This window comes from Sinocyclocheilus anshuiensis, unplaced genomic scaffold, assembly GCF_001515605.1.
Source record: "Sinocyclocheilus anshuiensis isolate Anshui unplaced genomic scaffold, SAMN03320099.WGS_v1.1 scaffold375, whole genome shotgun sequence".
Taxonomy (NCBI): Eukaryota; Metazoa; Chordata; class Actinopteri; order Cypriniformes; family Cyprinidae; genus Sinocyclocheilus; species Sinocyclocheilus anshuiensis.
Window position 1 is genome coordinate 1,155,425 of NW_015549594.1, and position 18,218 is coordinate 1,173,642.

Sequence of the window (18,218 nt, forward strand, 5' to 3'; positions counted from 1 at the left end):
GCGAGTTTTTTGGGCAGTGTAGAGTAGGGCTTGTTGTTTGTCATTTCTCCGATCACAAATGCAGACATGGTTTTTTTGTTACGCTCTGGCTGGACAGGGCATCACAATATTGTAAGGCATCACAATATGGTAAGGGGCATAACATTTCCGTCACATGCTTGAGGTATTTGGCCAATCACAATGCACTGGATAGCTGGCCAATCAGAGCACACCTCGCTTTTCAGATCGATGAGTTTAGTAAAAATCGACGCGTTTCAGAAAGGCGGGGCATAGAGGAGAAACAATAATGTACAGTATGTGGAAAATAATGTGTTTTTTGAACCTTAAACCGCATAAACACATTTCATTACACCAAATACACAAAATAATGTTCTTTTTAGCAGCATCATATGACCCCTTTAATGCAAAACAATAGTAATTTTATCATATATATATATATATATATGTATGTCATATCCCTCTGAAATTAAAAGAATACTGCACATTGCAATTTCTATGAGTTAAGTCTATTTATTATCAAAGCATTTGTCAGTAATACAGTTAAAATGGGGAAAATATGTGAATGATTGCATTGCAGGCTGATTTAAGGTGTGCCCCTAAATTTTCTACAGTTCTCCTAGTAAAAATAGTTAGTCTGGAGCCCTGAGCCCTAGTACAGATGAATATTTAAGCCGTTAAATTCAAGTTGACGTAAACTTTTCTCTACGCTGCGGCTGTCTGTCATCCTCCATAAAGCGTATGTCGTGTTCGGTTACTACAGTCAAAACTACGGAACTCTCTTCAAGAGAGCACAATAACTGAAATTTAAAACTGTTAAAAGAAAAGGCTCAATAAACTATTGCACAGATATAGGCTTATAGGCCTATAGCCTACTTATACTACACATTAGGGCTGCATGATATTGGAAAAAACTCATATTTTGTTTTTCTGCGATATATTGTGATATGAAAAAAAAAATCACCAGATGACTTTAATAGCTCTGTCAATCAATTATTGGGGTGATTTTGTAGGTGAGTAAACATCATAGAAAATAAGCAAATTACAAGCATAGATAAATATAATTGAACAAAGATATAAATGAAATAAACAGTGCTTTATATTTTTCAGGTAAGTCTAGTATTCAGGTACAGAAATTGAATAATCAATTGTAAAATAACACTAATCTTCACTGTATAAATTAATGACACAGAAAGCCTCAGGAACATTAAAGTGAACCAATATACTGTTACACATCCATTTTCTTTCTCCCTTGTTTACCTTCACCTAAACCATAAGCAACTGTGTTTACAAGGATACTGCAGAGACATGCGTTTTTACATAATTTCACACGTATGTGTCATTTCAGGCACAAATAGACGCGGAAGTGAACGGAATTCGATGTTTACGACACGTGCATCTGCGTGGCTCTCACCGTATCTACACGGGACGCGAGCGGACGCGACAAAATACTATAGAACCCATTATAATCAGTGATGCTGTCTACACTGGATGTGGCGTGACATGACAAATCCCCGACAGTAAACTGCTGCCACGTTTTATTTATGACAAAGTGACACAAAGTTCAAATGATTTGCAAAGGTCGCTTTGTCGCGTCCAGTGTAGCTGTTGCGGCACGGGGCGACTGTTGCATCCGGTGTAGACACGTGTCTGTGTGTTCAAAGGAAACAGTGAGTATAAATATAACGATCAGTATACTAAACATTGCACATCTCGTGATGTGACTATCGCGGATGCGCACATCGCAATATCGATGCTGAAACTATATATCGTGCAGCCCTACTACGCATCAATATTAGAGATGCACCAATTGCAATTTTCTGGGCCGATTCAGATTTCTGTTTTTTTTTTTGGAAGTGTGACCTGCCGATACCAATTTTTGCCAATTCCAATTTTCTTTCTAAGAACTATAATTGACAGCATATACAAACAAAAATCTATGCAAATTTCAATGCAAAAATTATTTACATAATAAAATAAATTATTAAACATTACAATTCCCCCAATCTGGACTAAGTTACAGATTTTCTCTCACTTAAACAACTCTCAAAATAACGTGCTCCGTGACTGTAAAGAGGAAGAAATAGTTAACTTTAAATGAGTTGCTGTATGTAACAAAACAGATGTCATTTCCCACTATGTTTATAAATGGTAATTTTTTCCCCCTAACTTTATTAAATGTGTCAACTTTAACATAAAATTCTTACATTGTTTCAATTAATTCAGTTATAATAAGAAGAAACTGTAGAGTTGTTACCATTCAAATGAAATTAGTATTAACAAACTCCCATCTTTCCACTGCTGAGGAAACAGAAGCTGCATCTGAAGTGGAATTAGATGCATTTACACAGACAGTTTGATGAAGCTGAGGTGCCATAAATGCATTTACACAGCAAAATTTCAAATGCATAAATAATTTTATAAGATTCATGTTTTACATATTTTTTTAAACGTACAAATAAATGTTTAAAAAATGCGATGATACTTTTAAATATGACTAAACCACCAGTAGGTGGCGGCAAATGTCTGTTTTAAAGGCACTATATGTAATTTTCGCCGCTAGAGGGCGTGTATTCAAAATAAACAAAGAGGCAAAGGCGTAGTTTGATGACACCGTGACTGAGTGTGGAATCATGGGAGTTGTCATCTTCATCCCCACAGCCGATGCAATCCGACGGGACTCGGGCAGAAATCATGTTCATGGATGAGCTAATGATTTATTAACGTAGTAGAATGAAGCAGGGTGAGGCTGAAAGCCGTCGAAGCGAAACGAGGCCGCTGAACGAGCGTGACACACGGCTCGAAAGCAGCGGAGCTTTTATTATGCCACAGTTGACCGCTTCCGGTCGGGAGTATGTGGGGAAAAAAAAAAAGCAGCGCTGTTTTATCATACTAGATACATTTGAAAGTTCTGTTATAATGCTACTCTGTGTGGTCGTCAAATTCTTGGAAACATTTGGGATAATGTAAGTACACAAGTCAGGAAACTATATAACACTGTTCTTGTGGTGTTTGGATATTTTAATTAAAAAAATCTTACATATTGTGCCTTTAATGAGTGAGTCATTTATTCATTCATTCAACTGATTCATTCAAACAGCTGATTCATTCAGAAACGAGGCAAGTGACTGTCCTTATGAATGGGCCACTGAATCATTGACTCACTCGATTCGTTCAAAAACGTGGATTCATTCAGTAACGAAACACCGCTGTGTGTTGCTCGGAGACACACAACAGTTCTGCTTTGGCTTTGATCTGAACTATTTTCGTCAGCGAAATTGAGCAAAAACAATCACTTAATTTTAACTTCTTGTTTATTGAAATACTATTGTATAAAATCAGTGTTACATTGCAATCGTGTTGATATTGATATTCGGGGAAACATCATGGCTGTATAATGTTGCTTACCTAAATCATATTTTGTAAATCTTTTTTTTTCTACCGCAGTATGCATCTATACATTTCTGTGAGTTACTTTGTGTGTGCTGTCTCTCTCACACACTCTCTCAGGCTGTGCAAGCCTCATCTGGCACGACATAAATACATTATCAGTCGCCGTTTACACTGAATGCAGTTTAAATTAGAATCATTCTCACGCGAAACGACATATTTACACGAGACTGTGACCGAAGGATCGGCTCGGAATAGGCAAGACGTGAGACTGCGAAAAATCGTCCGATTCCGATCACTGGCTTGTCAATCGGTGCATTTCTAATCAATATCTCTTCCCTTTGTGCTTTGAACTTTTCTATGCGGAGCGCTGTGCCTCCGTGTTGCCTTAAGCACATCATTCTGCGCACGGGATGCACATAAGCGCTTTGTGCGGCTCTGTATTTGAGTATTTCGTATTATAATACTTTTGCACAAAAATGTATAGTCTTTTTTTAATAATAGATTATTAATAGTCTTTCTTGTTCTGTCCTATCTCATATGTTGCTGCTTTCATTATTGTGCTATACGTTTAAAAGAAATATCTTTCAATTTTATAGTATATATTTATATATAAATATATTTACTTGTTTTTCATGAATGTATTTTACAACAATACAAAGAGCAATGTGTAACATTTTACCAGATTTAGTCCTACACTTATTAACTTTTATTTGTTCCCCACTAAATATGATGTTTCACTAAATGCTTAGTTTATAAAATTATTGTGCACTAGGGCTGCACGATAAATCGCATGCGATATTTAATGCGCATCTTGTCACCCGATTTATCGTGCAGCCCTATTGTGCACCCATTATTTTTCTAGAGTAACTTTTGCTGCTGAATTATCCACTAACCTAGTTTGTAATGGTATTTTTGTCATAGATTATGATGATATATTTTTTCATTTGTTATTTTCCATTAAAATGAAGTTGCCTGTATTTAGCAGATTGTGTTTAACACACATAAGAGTGATGATCAGGTCAACACACAGAAGTATAGAAATTCGACAGTGATTTAAAAAAAACTGTGTTGTATCGGCAGATACTCAGAATTTTCGGTATTGTATCAGATCGGTTCTAAAAGAATGGTATCGTTGCATCCCTAATGAAAATATAAAACTTACATTAAGTAATACATTTTAAATAATTTTGAACCATTGAAAATGATGGCAGGGCAAATAAATAAATGCAACCCTGGCACACAAAACATCTGACAGCTGAATAAATAAGCTTTCCATTGATGTATGGTTTATTAGGATCGGACAATATTTGGCTGAGATACAACTATTTGGAAATCTGGAATCTGAGAGTGCAAAAAAAATCTAAATATTGAGAAAATCGCCTTTAAAGTTGTCCAAATGAAGTCCTTAGCAATGCATATTACTAGTCAAAAATGAAGTTTTGATGCATTTACGGTAGGAAATTTACAAAATATCTTCATGGAACATCATCTTTTACTTAATATCCTAATGATTTTTGGCATAAAAGAAAAATCAATAATTTTGACCCATACAATGTTATTGTTGGCTATTGCTACAAATATACCCATGCGACTTATGACTGGTTTTGTGGTCCAGGGTCACAAATATGTAAACTATTGGCAGACTTTTTGCAGAAAATGTTTGCAAAAAAAAAAAAAGCCCTGAAATGTAATTATGTATATGTAATGTAATCATACATACTGACCACTAAAATATCCAACAAGATATTATTATGATTGGCAATATGTTTTTGTTAATTAAACCAATGACATTGTCTTAAATTTGCTGTCTGTCATCACTCATCACTTCAACTATGTGCTTGACCAATAAAAAATTAGATACAAAATGTTCTCGAGTTTGAGAATATACTGTATAAGAATGAAGCCCCTGAACTGCAATGCTGTCTTGTTATTTCCAGAAATGTGTTCACCAGACCTTGTCCAATGATTCTCACTTCAATCATCTCCTCATTAACATATTCATTTCTTGTTTTGAGCAGGCAGGCAGAGGCCCTGAAGGCTGACATGACAGGTATGTGCTAGTTTATAGTCCATTTTATTAGGACTTTAAACATTTGTCAATGTCTTTTACTCTCTTAGCATGGTATTTTGAAGTGTTTATCTAATGTGTCATCTTTAAAATATTAATATTATATATTTATATATAAATATATTTACTTGTTTTTCATGAATGTATTTTACAACAATACAAAGAGCAATGTGTAACATTTTACCAGATTTAGTCCTACACTTATTAACTTTTATTTGTTCCCCACTAAATATGATGTTTCACTAAATGCTTAGTTTATAAAATTATTGTGCACTAGGGCTGCACGATAAATCGCATGCGATATTTAATGCGCATCTTGTCACCCGATTTATCGTGCAGCCCTATTGTGCACCCATTATTTTTCTAGAGTAACTTTTGCTGCTGAATTATCCACTAACCTAGTTTGTAATGGTATTTTTGTCATAGATTATGATGATATATTTTTTCATTTGTTATTTTCCATTAAAATGAAGTTGCCTGTATTTAGCAGATTGTGTTTAACACACATAAGAGTGATGATCAGGTCAACACACAGAAGTATAGAAATTCGACAGTGATTTAAAAAAAACTGTGTTGTATCGGCAGATACTCAGAATTTTCGGTATTGTATCAGATCGGTTCTAAAAGAATGGTATCGTTGCATCCCTAATGAAAATATAAAACTTACATTAAGTAATACATTTTAAATAATTTTGAACCATTGAAAATGATGGCAGGGCAAATAAATAAATGCAACCCTGGCACACAAAACATCTGACAGCTGAATAAATAAGCTTTCCATTGATGTATGGTTTATTAGGATCGGACAATATTTGGCTGAGATACAACTATTTGGAAATCTGGAATCTGAGAGTGCAAAAAAAATCTAAATATTGAGAAAATCGCCTTTAAAGTTGTCCAAATGAAGTCCTTAGCAATGCATATTACTAGTCAAAAATGAAGTTTTGAAAGTTTTGATGTAGGAAATTTACAAAATATCTTCATGGAACATCATCTTTTACTTAATATCCTAATGATTCTAATGATTTAAGAAAAATCAATAATTTTGACCCATACAATGTTATTGTTGGCTATTGCTACAAATATACCCATGCGACTTATGACTGGTTTTGTGGTCCAGGGTCACAAATATGTAAACTATTGGCAGACTTTTTGCAGAAAATGTTTGCAAAAAAAAAAAAAGCCCTGAAATGTAATTATGTATATGTAATGTAATCATACATACTGACCACTAAAATATCCAACAAGATATTATTATGATTGGCAATATGTTTTTGTTAATTAAACCAATGACATTGTCTTAAATTTGCTGTCTGTCATCACTCATCACTTCAACTATGTGCTTGACCAATAAAAAATTAGATACAAAATGTTCTCGAGTTTGAGAATATACTGTATAAGAATGAAGCCCCTGAACTGCAATGCTGTCTTGTTATTTCCAGAAATGTGTTCACCAGACCTTGTCCAATGATTCTCACTTCAATCATCTCCTCATTAACATATTCATTTCTTGTTTTGAGCAGGCAGGCAGAGGCCCTGAAGGCTGACATGACAGGTATGTGCTAGTTTATAGTCCATTTTATTAGGACTTTAAACATTTGTCAATGTCTTTTACTCTCTTAGCATGGTATTTTGAAGTGTTTATCTAATGTGTCATCTTTAAAATATTAATATTATAACTGCAGTGGTTAAAAGTTGCACATATTATTAGAATTATTGATCTGATGTATTAGCTTGTTTGGAGTCTACTGCTGTATTTCGTATTTGTCATCTTATCCCTGTCACTCTGGTAACCATGGCATTGAATGTGGTTACTAAGACGTGCAGATCTTTCTCCAAATGAACAGAAAGGCGCTGTTAGACACAGTTAGTCACATTATACAGTGCGGCTGCAGCATTAGCTGTTTAACATGTTCCACTCCTTGTGTCATGCAGAATCAAAGCGTGGTGCTGCGGAGGTCTGGACATCAAGGCAGGCTCTTCAGGACTTGTACCAGAAAATGCTGGTTACAGACCTGGAGTACGCCCTGGACAAGAAAGTGGAACAAGATCTGTAAGAATACCAATAATAATAGGCCTAATGCTATGTATAATGGACATGCAGAAATCCTTGATTTTGTGTATTTTGTTGGAAATATTTGATTGACTATCATCTTGTCTCACTTTTGTTTTAGCTGGAACCATGCTTTTAAGAATCAAATAACCACACTACAGAGTCAAGCTAAGAACAGGGCCAACCCCAATCGAAGTGAAGTACAGGCCAATCTCTCCCTGTTTCTTGAGGCAGCTAGTGGATTTTACACACAAGTAAGCTTCGTTATTGTACAGTGCTCATTGTTAAGCAGATTGTGGCTGAAACAACCACAGACAAGCTTGATGTCACATGACCAATTGTTATGCCAGTCTGCTGTTCTTTGTTGAGGTAGGGCCCTATGAAATTTGTCTTATTTTTCCCCAAATTCCTTTTTTTTTTTTCCCATATCTGAGAGTGCAAAAAAAATCTAAATATTGAGAAAATCGCCTTTAAAGTTGTCCAAATGAAGTCCTTAGCAATGCATATTACTAGTCAAAAATGAAGTTTTGATGCATTTACGGTAGGAAATTTACAAAATATCTTCATGGAACATCATCTTTTACTTAATATCCTAATGATTTTTGGCATAAAAGAAAAATCAATAATTTTGACCCATACAATGTTATTGTTGGCTATTGCTACAAATATACCCATGCGACTTATGACTGGTTTTGTGGTCCAGGGTCACAAATATGTAAACTATTGGCAGACTTTTTGCAGAAAATGTTTGCAAAAAAAAAAAAAGCCCTGAAATGTAATTATGTATATGTAATGTAATCATACATACTGACCACTAAAATATCCAACAAGATATTATTATGATTGGCAATATGTTTTTGTTAATTAAACCAATGACATTGTCTTAAATTTGCTGTCTGTCATCACTCATCACTTCAACTATGTGCTTGACCAATAAAAAATTAGATACAAAATGTTCTCGAGTTTGAGAATATACTGTATAAGAATGAAGCCCCTGAACTGCAATGCTGTCTTGTTATTTCCAGAAATGTGTTCACCAGACCTTGTCCAATGATTCTCACTTCAATCATCTCCTCATTAACATATTCATTTCTTGTTTTGAGCAGGCAGGCAGAGGCCCTGAAGGCTGACATGACAGGTATGTGCTAGTTTATAGTCCATTTTATTAGGACTTTAAACATTTGTCAATGTCTTTTACTCTCTTAGCATGGTATTTTGAAGTGTTTATCTAATGTGTCATCTTTAAAATATTAATATTATAACTGCAGTGGTTAAAAGTTGCACATATTATTAGAATTATTGATCTGATGTATTAGCTTGTTTGGAGTCTACTGCTGTATTTCGTATTTGTCATCTTATCCCTGTCACTCTGGTAACCATGGCATTGAATGTGGTTACTAAGACGTGCAGATCTTTCTCCAAATGAACAGAAAGGCGCTGTTAGACACAGTTAGTCACATTATACAGTGCGGCTGCAGCATTAGCTGTTTAACATGTTCCACTCCTTGTGTCATGCAGATTCAAAGCTTGGTGCCACGGAGGTCTGGACATCACGGCAGGCTCTTCAGGACTTGTACCAGAAAATGCTGGTTACGGACCTGGAGTACGCCCTGGACAAGAAAGTGGAACAAGATCTGTAAGAATACCAATAATAATTCTTTGTATAACTGACATGCATCTGATTTTGTTGAAAATATCTGGTTGACACTGATCTTGCTTTTGTTTCAGCTGGAACCATGCTTTTAAGAATCAAATAACCACACTACAGAGTCAAGCTAAGAACAGGGCCAACCCCAATCGAAGTGAAGTACAGGCCAATCTCTCCCTGTTTCTTGAGGCAGCTAGTGGATTTTACACACAAGTAAGCTTCGTTATTGTACAGTGCTCATTGTTAAGCAGATTGTGGCTGAAACAACCACAGACAAGCTTGATGTCACATGACCAATTGTTATGCCAGTCTGCTGTTCTTTGTTGAGGTAGGGCCCTATGAAATTTGTCTTATTTTTCCCCAAATTCCTTTTTTTTTTTTTCCATTAAAAATGTTCTAGATTCAGTATTTTTTTCCGTTAAATTTTTTCTAGACTCTTTTTTTTTTTTTTAGGGTTAAATTAAATATTATTAATCAAAAAGCATGTCTAGCTTATTGAAGTCATGAAACTTACAATATTAAACAGCAACATATTAAAAGTTTACGAGCTTCAGTATGTGTGTAGTAAATGAAACCGCACCATTCTTTCACACAGAGGAATGCAGAACATGCAGGATTCATATTTGAATCTAGAGGTCAACCGATGTATCGGTTTTGCCGATTAATCAGCACCGATAGTTGATTGCTGGAACTATTGGTTATCGGCAAAAATCCATGCCGATAGTTTTCCGGGTTGCATCCATGGCTGGAGCGGCTGAGAAGGGTCTGCTGTCATTATACTTCCTTGTTAGAGTGTGTTAATTTCAACATTTACTATTACTATTGAAATTGAAATTGAACGACTTTATTGTCATTGTATTTTTCTGTATACAACGAAATTTATTCAAAAATAATTTATTATTATTATTGTTATTATTTTTACTACTACTACTAGTATGGTTCAGTACTGTTTTTGTTAATAAAGCACTATTTTAGTTTTTGTTCAGTATCAATTTTAAAACTATCGGTTGATTAATCGGTATCGGCCAGGTTTTAAAACAACCGGTTAATTAATCGGTATCGGCCAGTGTGGTCCAATCTAGCTATCGGTATCGGCAAAATCCACTATCGGTCGACCTCTATTTGAATCCTATGTTTTTTTGCAGCTTAATATTCACAGACACTAGTCTGTATCGTGTTTTGGAGCGAATATTTAAGTGTACTGACATACTTTTGATGTAGTCATCCAAAAGCATGACATTCTGCGTTATACAGTAAATTCCGGTTTTATGACTGGTTTCCGCAATTCTGTCCGCATTTTCTGCCTCATGGAAATCATAGGGCCCTGTTGAGGGCAGAGCTGTAGTGCCTTTTTGTTATATAAAAAAAAAAATCTCTTTTTGGATCCTCAGCTGTTGCAGGAGCTGTGCACGGTGTTTAATGTGGACTTGCCTTGCCGTGTGAAATCATCTCAGCTTGGCATCATCAGCAATAAACAGAGCAGCACCAGCGCCATAGTGAAGCCCCAACCCAGCTCCTGTTCCTACATCTGCCAGCACTGTCTTGTTCATCTTGGAGATATTGGTGAGCTCACTCAGGACATATTGCTTTTTTGTAGCTAGTTTGTGGAGAACACCAGCAGACCGTTTTGCTGCTTTTATGAATATGAAATATTTAGAAGCATCGAAATTGATAATATTGCTATGCATGGGAGGGTTTAATTGGTTGTGGTTTATTTTTCGCAATCCACAGCACGTTATCGGAACCAAACCAGCCAGGCTGAGTCGTACTATAGACATGCAGCTCAACTTGTTCCCTCAAATGGTTGGTATCTGTTTGTTTTCACATTCTCAAGCACACCACTGACATTTGAATATATAAAACAAATAAATAAAAAAATGAAATCTTCCCCCTCTGCTTTCAGGTCAACCTTACAATCAACTGGCCATCCTGGCTTCTTCCAAAGGAGACCACCTCACAACAATCTTCTACTATTGCAGGAGCATTGCTGTCAAATTCCCCTTTCCTGCTGCCTCCACCAACCTACAGAAAGCTCTTTCCAAGGCCCTTGAGAGGTCAGAATATTTACATTTATAATATCATAATATTTTGCTCACATTATCATATGCAAATATGAAACCAGTGCTTAATTCTCCTATGTCTCTTTAACCCACAGCCGTGATGAGGTCAAAACAAAATGGAGCGTGTCTGATTTTATTAAGGCCTTCATAAAGTTCCACGGCCATGTTTATCTCTGCAAAAGCTTGGATAAGTTGAACACTCTGAGAGAGAAATTAGAGGAGCAGTTCCAGGTAAGTCCAAAACCACCAGCTGTAGCACTTCATGTCATTTTCCCCATTAACTTAAGGTGGCAGTTATTCGACAGATTTCTGTCTCATTAGTCTTTCTTAGTTTGAATTTGCATGCTCATTATTCTCCTTACTAATCCTTACTTACTCCACAGAGGCTGATTCTGCAGAAAGCCTTCAGCTCCCAGCAGCTGGTCCACATCACAGTGATAAACCTGTTTGAACTGCACCACCTCCGAGACTTCAGCAATGAGGCAGATGAGCACAGCTACAGCTCAGACGAGCAGATCAGTTGGATCCAACTCCTCGGCCTCTTCAGTATGTCATTCTTATCATGCTGCTCTTAACCCAAGTCTCACGGTCTTACTAAATCCTGGGTTAAGCACACTTCAGGATTCGGTGCTCAAGCTCAAGAAACATTTCGTATTATTATCAATGTTGAAAACAGTTGCGCTGCTTAATATTGATGCAGTTTATTTCAACATTTTTATGAATACAAAGTTAAAAACACAAGCATTTATTTTAAATATAAATCTTAATGACAATTTCTAACTGCAGCCTTAAAACTTATTTGAGACTATTGAAGAAAATCTAAATTATAATCTAATTTTCTAAAATTTGTAAAATGTGGTGATAGATCCTCCAAATAAAACATGTAACCCTAGTTTGCGCAATGTTGTAATGTAATTGTCTTTTCCTAGTGTCTTTCCTGGGCGTCATGCTAAGCCGAGCTTTACTCAATAAGAACCGAGAGGAGATCATGGGAGAGTGCCCTCTTCCTGCCATCAAAGCATCTCTGGATTGGCTGAGGCTTCAACCGAGTGCGTTTAATGAAAGTGCCATGGACAAGCGACAGTAGTAAGAAAGGCTTTCTCTTTTCCTTCCACCATAGTACTGAACACTATTTGTATATGTAGGTTTCATTTCAGTTTCAAAACTGAAGCTAGTTGATTTAGCATTTTAATGTTTGTATTTGATGGGGAACTTGTGGTAGTTTCTTAAAAGCCTAAATCTCTTTAATCCACAATTTGCATAATCCCAGCAACAATACCCACAATCCATTACATGACATGTCTGTTTTTGACTTTTAAAATGGTTCTGCCTGAGCCAAGATTTTGAGGTATTTGTTAAAATGACACATCTTTGGCATCTCACAGCATCTGGCCATGGCTGGTGTCTATTCTGAACAGCTTTCAGCCAAAGGAGGAGGATGTGTCAAATGCGTCAGGTAGCGAGCACTGCATCACTGCATGCTTTTTGCTCATGAACGTTTCTTTTCTTTTTTTTAATGGCCATGATTGTTTGTTTTATAGTGATTCCACTGCCCGAGGAGTTTGAACTGCAAGGGTTTCTGGCCCTTCGGCCTGCTCTGCGGTAATTCTTCATGATTAATTAATTGCTGTTCTTGTTTTAACTCTTTATTTCACACACATGACTATTTTAGCTGTATCTGTTCTCTGAAGCCTGTTATTCAATGATTTCAGAATGCTAGACTTCTCTAAAGGGCATCAGGGTATGGTGGTTGGCAAAGAGAGCTTGTTAATTCATGCCCGACACCAGAGACTCATCAGCCTGGGCAAGTGGGTGGCTGACAACCAACCGCAGTGAGTCGTTCTTTCATTTTCATTTAATTCTTTATTGGACTTTCTTGGACTTTCCTGAAGTATGTCACCTTAATAATTCCTCCCAGCTGAAAAATATGCTTTAAAAAGTAAACCATTTATAATTTTTCTACTTATTATTATTTTTTTTTCTTTTTCCTTTTGTTTTATTTGCTTAGCTCTTTTTCCCTTTTCTTTTTTGTTTTGTTTTTCTGCTTTAATTTGCTTTTTTTTTTTTACTATTCTTGACATAACTTTTCCTGTAATGTTCCTTTTTCTTTTCTTGCTCTGTGTTTTGTTTTCTTCTTTTTCTTTTCTTAGCTTATCACATCTATTTGAATTTGTTTTTCCTCAGGTTTTTGTGTGCAAAAACTAAATTTTTACTTTTGGCACCAACAGGTTGATCCAGTGTCGCATAAGTGATGGCCTTCTGCTCTTCATCACTGATATCCCTGAGATGGTGGTGGAAGAGCCACATGAAAAAGACACACCTGTCCTCCAGGAGTCATCTAATGGTGAGCAGATGCCTAACGACAGCACACAGGGCCTGAAGTCGGTCCTCTCGGCCGGAAAGAACCAGAACAGCGGGCTGGATGGCAGCGAGAGACCTGTGGTCACCTTCAAAGAGAACATCAAACCTCAAGAGCAGAGTAGAGAACAGAACCGGAGCCAGCACCAGAGGGATGCAGGGAAGGACAGAGCTGGATTTAATAAAGGAAATGGAATACAAGGGAAGATCGAACAGAAGAAAGAGGGCAAGCGAAAGAGCGAGTTGAAGAAAAACATTCATGATAAAACAGCGGATGCTGGGAAACAGGTGAGGCTTGCACAAGAAACTCTCATTTTGCTGTAGCTCTTTTTCAAATGTGTAAACTCCTCCTCATCTCCTCTTTGATTTGCTGCAAGGTGAAGACTCAGACTGAGATGAGGAAGACTCCAGTGTCTGAGGCGAGGAAGACTCCAGTCACACAGACTCAAACCACATGCTCTTCACAGTTTATCCCAATCCACCACCCAGGAGCTTTCCCCCCTCTGCCCAGCAGACCAGGTACCCTCAGACACTTTCCTACATGCCACACCTGAACATTATTAACACATATGCTGTTCAGTCAGTGCTCACTTCCTCTTTTTTTGTGCTTTTCCTCCTTCAGGTTTCCCCCCGCCGGCATACGTGATCCCTCCTCCCGTGGCGTTCTCCATGAGCCCGGGGTTTACCTTCCCCACAGGTGTATCCGTACCTGCACCCTTCCTCCAGACTGCTTCCCACCCTCAATCTGCCAATCCAGTGCAGACAGGGAAACCCTCACACATTCCCTACAGCCAGCAGAGGCCCTCAGGCCCCGGAGCCCTAAACCAAGGCCCTCCACAGCCTCAGCAGACACAGCCTCCCCCTCCACAGCCATCCCAACAGGCCTTGCAACAATCTGTACAGCTTCAAGTACAGCAACAACAACAGCAACAGTCGCCCACAAAGCAGAGCTCTCAGCTGGGAAAAAGTCTGCCACATCATCACAGCATGCAACAGGTAATGTGACTCTTTTATTTTAAGCAAGGTGTATTACACAAATAAAGTAACCATGCCATTTTTGTTTCGGCTTATTATGCCCGTTTCCTTGGCTCTTGTGGTGCTGAGGTTCAGTCCGATTACCATGGAGACTACTTAGAAACTTGGATGTTGCAGACCTTGTTGGGTAATCTCTCTTATTTTCTCCATTTTTATTTTGTCCTTGAAGTCTTACATGCTGTTGGCTGAACAGTCTGGTCAAATGTGGAACCAGCACCAAACTCAGCCCACCATGCAGAAAATGCCCATGCAGATGCCAGTCAAACAGCCTTTCTTCATGCCCGCCCAAGACCCAATGAAACTCTTTGAACACCCCATGAGCATGCAGCCCCCTCAGCCCAGCATGGACAAGAAGATGAAGTTTCCGGAGGTCAAAATGCAAGATTTCTGTTGGGAGCCTTCTTACCACATGGGAGGAGAGGGCAGGAGCGGAATGGGGGACAGAATGGGCAAACGTCAGCCTGGAGTCTTCTGCCCCGACCAGGAGAACATGCCCAGAGGCCCTCCATATGAAGTTAGCATTCTTTGTCTTCTCTGTTTAGACAGTTGTAGTATGTTAAAAACTTTCAAATTAAGAAATGAGTGTCAGGCTTAATATAATGTAATAAGAGCATACTATCCTGTTACTCTGTATTTAGTATGCATATTGTGCATAGAAAATGTGAAGTAACAATAGAAACAATAATATTTTATAAATATTTCAGTTAATATTCATTTGTTTATTTGCATAAACTACCATTCAAAAGTATAAGGTTGGTAAGATTTTTTTTTGTTTTTGTTTTTGAAAGAAGTCCATCATGGTCTCCAAGGCTGCAATTATTTGATCAATACAGTAAAAACACTAATATTGTGAAAACGGAAGTAGTGACAGATAATTTCTTCAGTGTTGTGATGCACATCTGAGTGTAACGGATCATCGGAATAGACAAAATGTAGGCTGGGAACTTGGTTCTATGGACTGACTGTGGATTGGATTTTGGGATGTGGCCATTGCACTCATAAGTTGAGGCAGATGAAAATGATCATGCAAGGGCAGGGTTTATGCAGACTGAATGAGTGATGCATTTAGGAAGTAGACAGGTTGAATTTTCATTTTTTGAGAAGTAAAATAACTGTTTTCTATTTTAATATATATTAAGATGTAATTTATTTCTGTGATGGCAAAGATTGATTTTCAGCTGCCATTACTCCAGTCTTCAGTATCACATATTCCTTCAGACATCGTTTAATATGCTGATTTGTTGCTCAAGAAATATTTCTTAGCAATGTTATAAACAGTTGTGCTGCTTAATGTTTTTGTAGAAACCGTAATTGCATAATGCAGTTAAACGCAATACTTTATTTCAGACTGCCAGATGTTAAGACATTTGAAACAAATTTGGATTTAAAATATTTTTATTTCCAAATTAATTACTTTCATCATTCATGAATTTAAAACATACAACATGAGTTCAAGCGTGCAATACAGTTCATAAATGTTTTAAACATTTATTGTTTCATAATGTTCACATTATTTATTAATAGTGTACTGCTTGGTGCAGTAAGCAAGTATTCTTTTCCGAACAGTCCTTATTCTCAGTCAATTCCTTGCACATGCTTTTGGTTTCTCCAGGCTTAACATATGTACATCTGTTATAACTCTGACTATCATGGGTTTCCGGAATTAGCTGGGTGTCATTTGCAGCCATGTTTGGTTTTATTGAAACTTGATCTCAGCGGTTGTTGAGATGCACATGCTTTCTAATTTTTCATCTCTTCTTTCACGTTTCCACCTTTAACTGCCATGAAGTATTCTGTGATGTGTTGTTTGAAACACTAATTTACATTTGAGTAAGTCAAACAGCTTCATCATAGGGTCGTGAACAGAAGTCAGGTTGAGAATCGCACTGATCTTCACAGGCTGCTGTTTTTCTCTCAGATAGCTATGAGAGGCCACTTCCTATTTTCTTACATCCTGTTTCTCTCATCCCTTTTTCCTCCCTCCCTCCCTCTCTCTCTTTCCTTCCTTCCACTTTGTGCCTCGTCTCTCACTAGGACAACAAGAGCTCCCCTCTTCTACCCCCAGACCTGTTAAAGACTCTGGCGGACTTTGAGGAGGAGAAGGAATTGCTCTTTACTAAACCTCATGATTTCTACCAGGCCTTGGCTGGCCCTCTTAATTCTGCTCCTGGAAGGAACATGTTTGTATGTAGTTCTCCTCCTATCATGTTGTCAGGCGGGAGTGAATATTGAGATTTCATATAGGCTTCTGTGGATAAAAAAAATCTGGTTCCTGTTAGGCATGGGCCGGTATGAGATTTTGACGGTATGATAACCTTAAGCGAAAATATCACGGTTTCACAGTATCACGGTATTATTGTTACGTCTCTAAAATGTGTTCATTTTAAATGTCTGGGTAAAAAAAAAAACTGAACACAATATATTTTGAGCAACATAAAGAATATCTGGAACAGTAGTATTTGTTTATTTTTTCTTTGATTTGTTTCTGAAATGTGGGCTGTCCTGCAGCTTTTGATGTGGATGGTTGATTTGCTGCTAGAGCTACTGCTGCCCTAAAAAGAAGAAAAATAAAGACTGACATCTTTATTTAACCTAAATCTGTAATTACAGTTATTTAATTTTAGTTATATAATTCATATACATATCATTTATATAATTTCATATCATTTATTTATATAATTTCATATACATAATTTGATTTAATAATAACCCAATTTGAAGCAAAAACTGAATTTTCTGACTAGCTTTGTGAAATTATGCTACTACATGCCTGAACGAAACAAACAGCAGAAGCTCTGAATGGGACGCAGATTCACTCTCTGTCAGCAGGAGGCGCTGATACAGCGACATTTGGAAAATATGTATTGCAACGCAGTTTGTGCAAGTCCAGAACAGAGATCGGCTGCAATAAAACAATAAACGGCCGGTTGCCGGTCGCGTAAGTTCCAGAGGAAGCTCCTTCGGCCATCATACACACACGTGACTGACCGCTCGCTCGCACCAACAGGAGGGGGAGGGGGCGTGTTACTCTCTACAGTGCACTCAACCTGAGGGATTCCTACACTTTCAGTCTTTGAGGAGACATGAAAAACAGCACATACCTCAGGAACGGTATAACGGAAAATATTAGCGGTTTTGAAACCGTGAAATCTTCAAATCGCGGTATACCTTGAAACCGGTAATCGGCCCATGCCTAGTTCCTGTGTACAGTACCAGTTAAAAGGACATACCTACTCGATAATTATTACCATTTTCCACATATTAGAATAAGCGTGTAAGAAAAGTCATTGAAACTAAGGAACAGGACATGTTTGGGACAAATGTAACTTCATGAGGTGCATCCTGGGATACTTTTTAAACCATATTGAAAGAGGTTGTTCATATTCAAATTATTAACATCTTGGTATTTTTGTCTATTAAAGGGGTCATATGATGCGATTTCAAGTTTTCCTTTCTCTTTGGAGTGTTACAAGCTGATTGTGCATAGATAAGATCCCTGAAGTTGCAAAGACTAAAGTCTCAAAACCAAAAAGATATTCTTTATCAAAGTTAAGACTCTGCCACGCCCCCCTAAAACGGCTCGTTCTAACACGCCCCCACATATCT

The 18,218-nt window shown here is 37.4% G+C and overlaps 1 protein-coding gene across 7 annotated transcripts in view; it reads left to right on the top strand.

Annotated features, from left to right (window-relative positions):
* LOC107658366 (protein SMG7-like) overlaps positions 1-18,218 on the top strand; it is a 28,210-nt gene that overhangs the window by 4,497 nt on the left and 5,495 nt on the right. Inside the window, exons 2-18 of one of the 7 annotated variants that reach the window (XM_016446880.1) lie at positions 5,409-5,440; positions 7,394-7,511; positions 7,633-7,765; positions 10,551-10,722; positions 10,891-10,962; positions 11,063-11,213; positions 11,315-11,450; positions 11,603-11,765; positions 12,149-12,305; positions 12,605-12,675; positions 12,761-12,821; positions 12,932-13,051; positions 13,448-13,865; positions 13,955-14,096; positions 14,200-14,573; positions 14,782-15,126; positions 16,647-16,796. In XM_016446880.1, coding sequence (XP_016302366.1) covers positions 5,409-5,440; positions 7,394-7,511; positions 7,633-7,765; positions 10,551-10,722; positions 10,891-10,962; positions 11,063-11,213; positions 11,315-11,450; positions 11,603-11,765; positions 12,149-12,305; positions 12,605-12,675; positions 12,761-12,821; positions 12,932-13,051; positions 13,448-13,865; positions 13,955-14,096; positions 14,200-14,573; positions 14,782-15,126; positions 16,647-16,796 — 2,815 coding nt within the window. Of the gene's footprint in view, positions 1-5,408; positions 5,441-6,981; positions 7,014-7,393; positions 7,512-7,632; positions 7,766-8,617; positions 8,650-9,029; positions 9,148-9,239; positions 9,373-10,550; positions 10,723-10,890; positions 10,963-11,062; positions 11,214-11,314; positions 11,451-11,602; positions 11,766-12,148; positions 12,306-12,604; positions 12,676-12,760; positions 12,822-12,931; positions 13,052-13,447; positions 13,866-13,954; positions 14,097-14,199; positions 14,574-14,781; positions 15,127-16,646; positions 16,797-18,218 lie in introns of all 7 variants that reach the window. The other 6 variants (XM_016446878.1, XM_016446882.1, XM_016446881.1 and 3 more) reach the window with 6 other exon arrangements.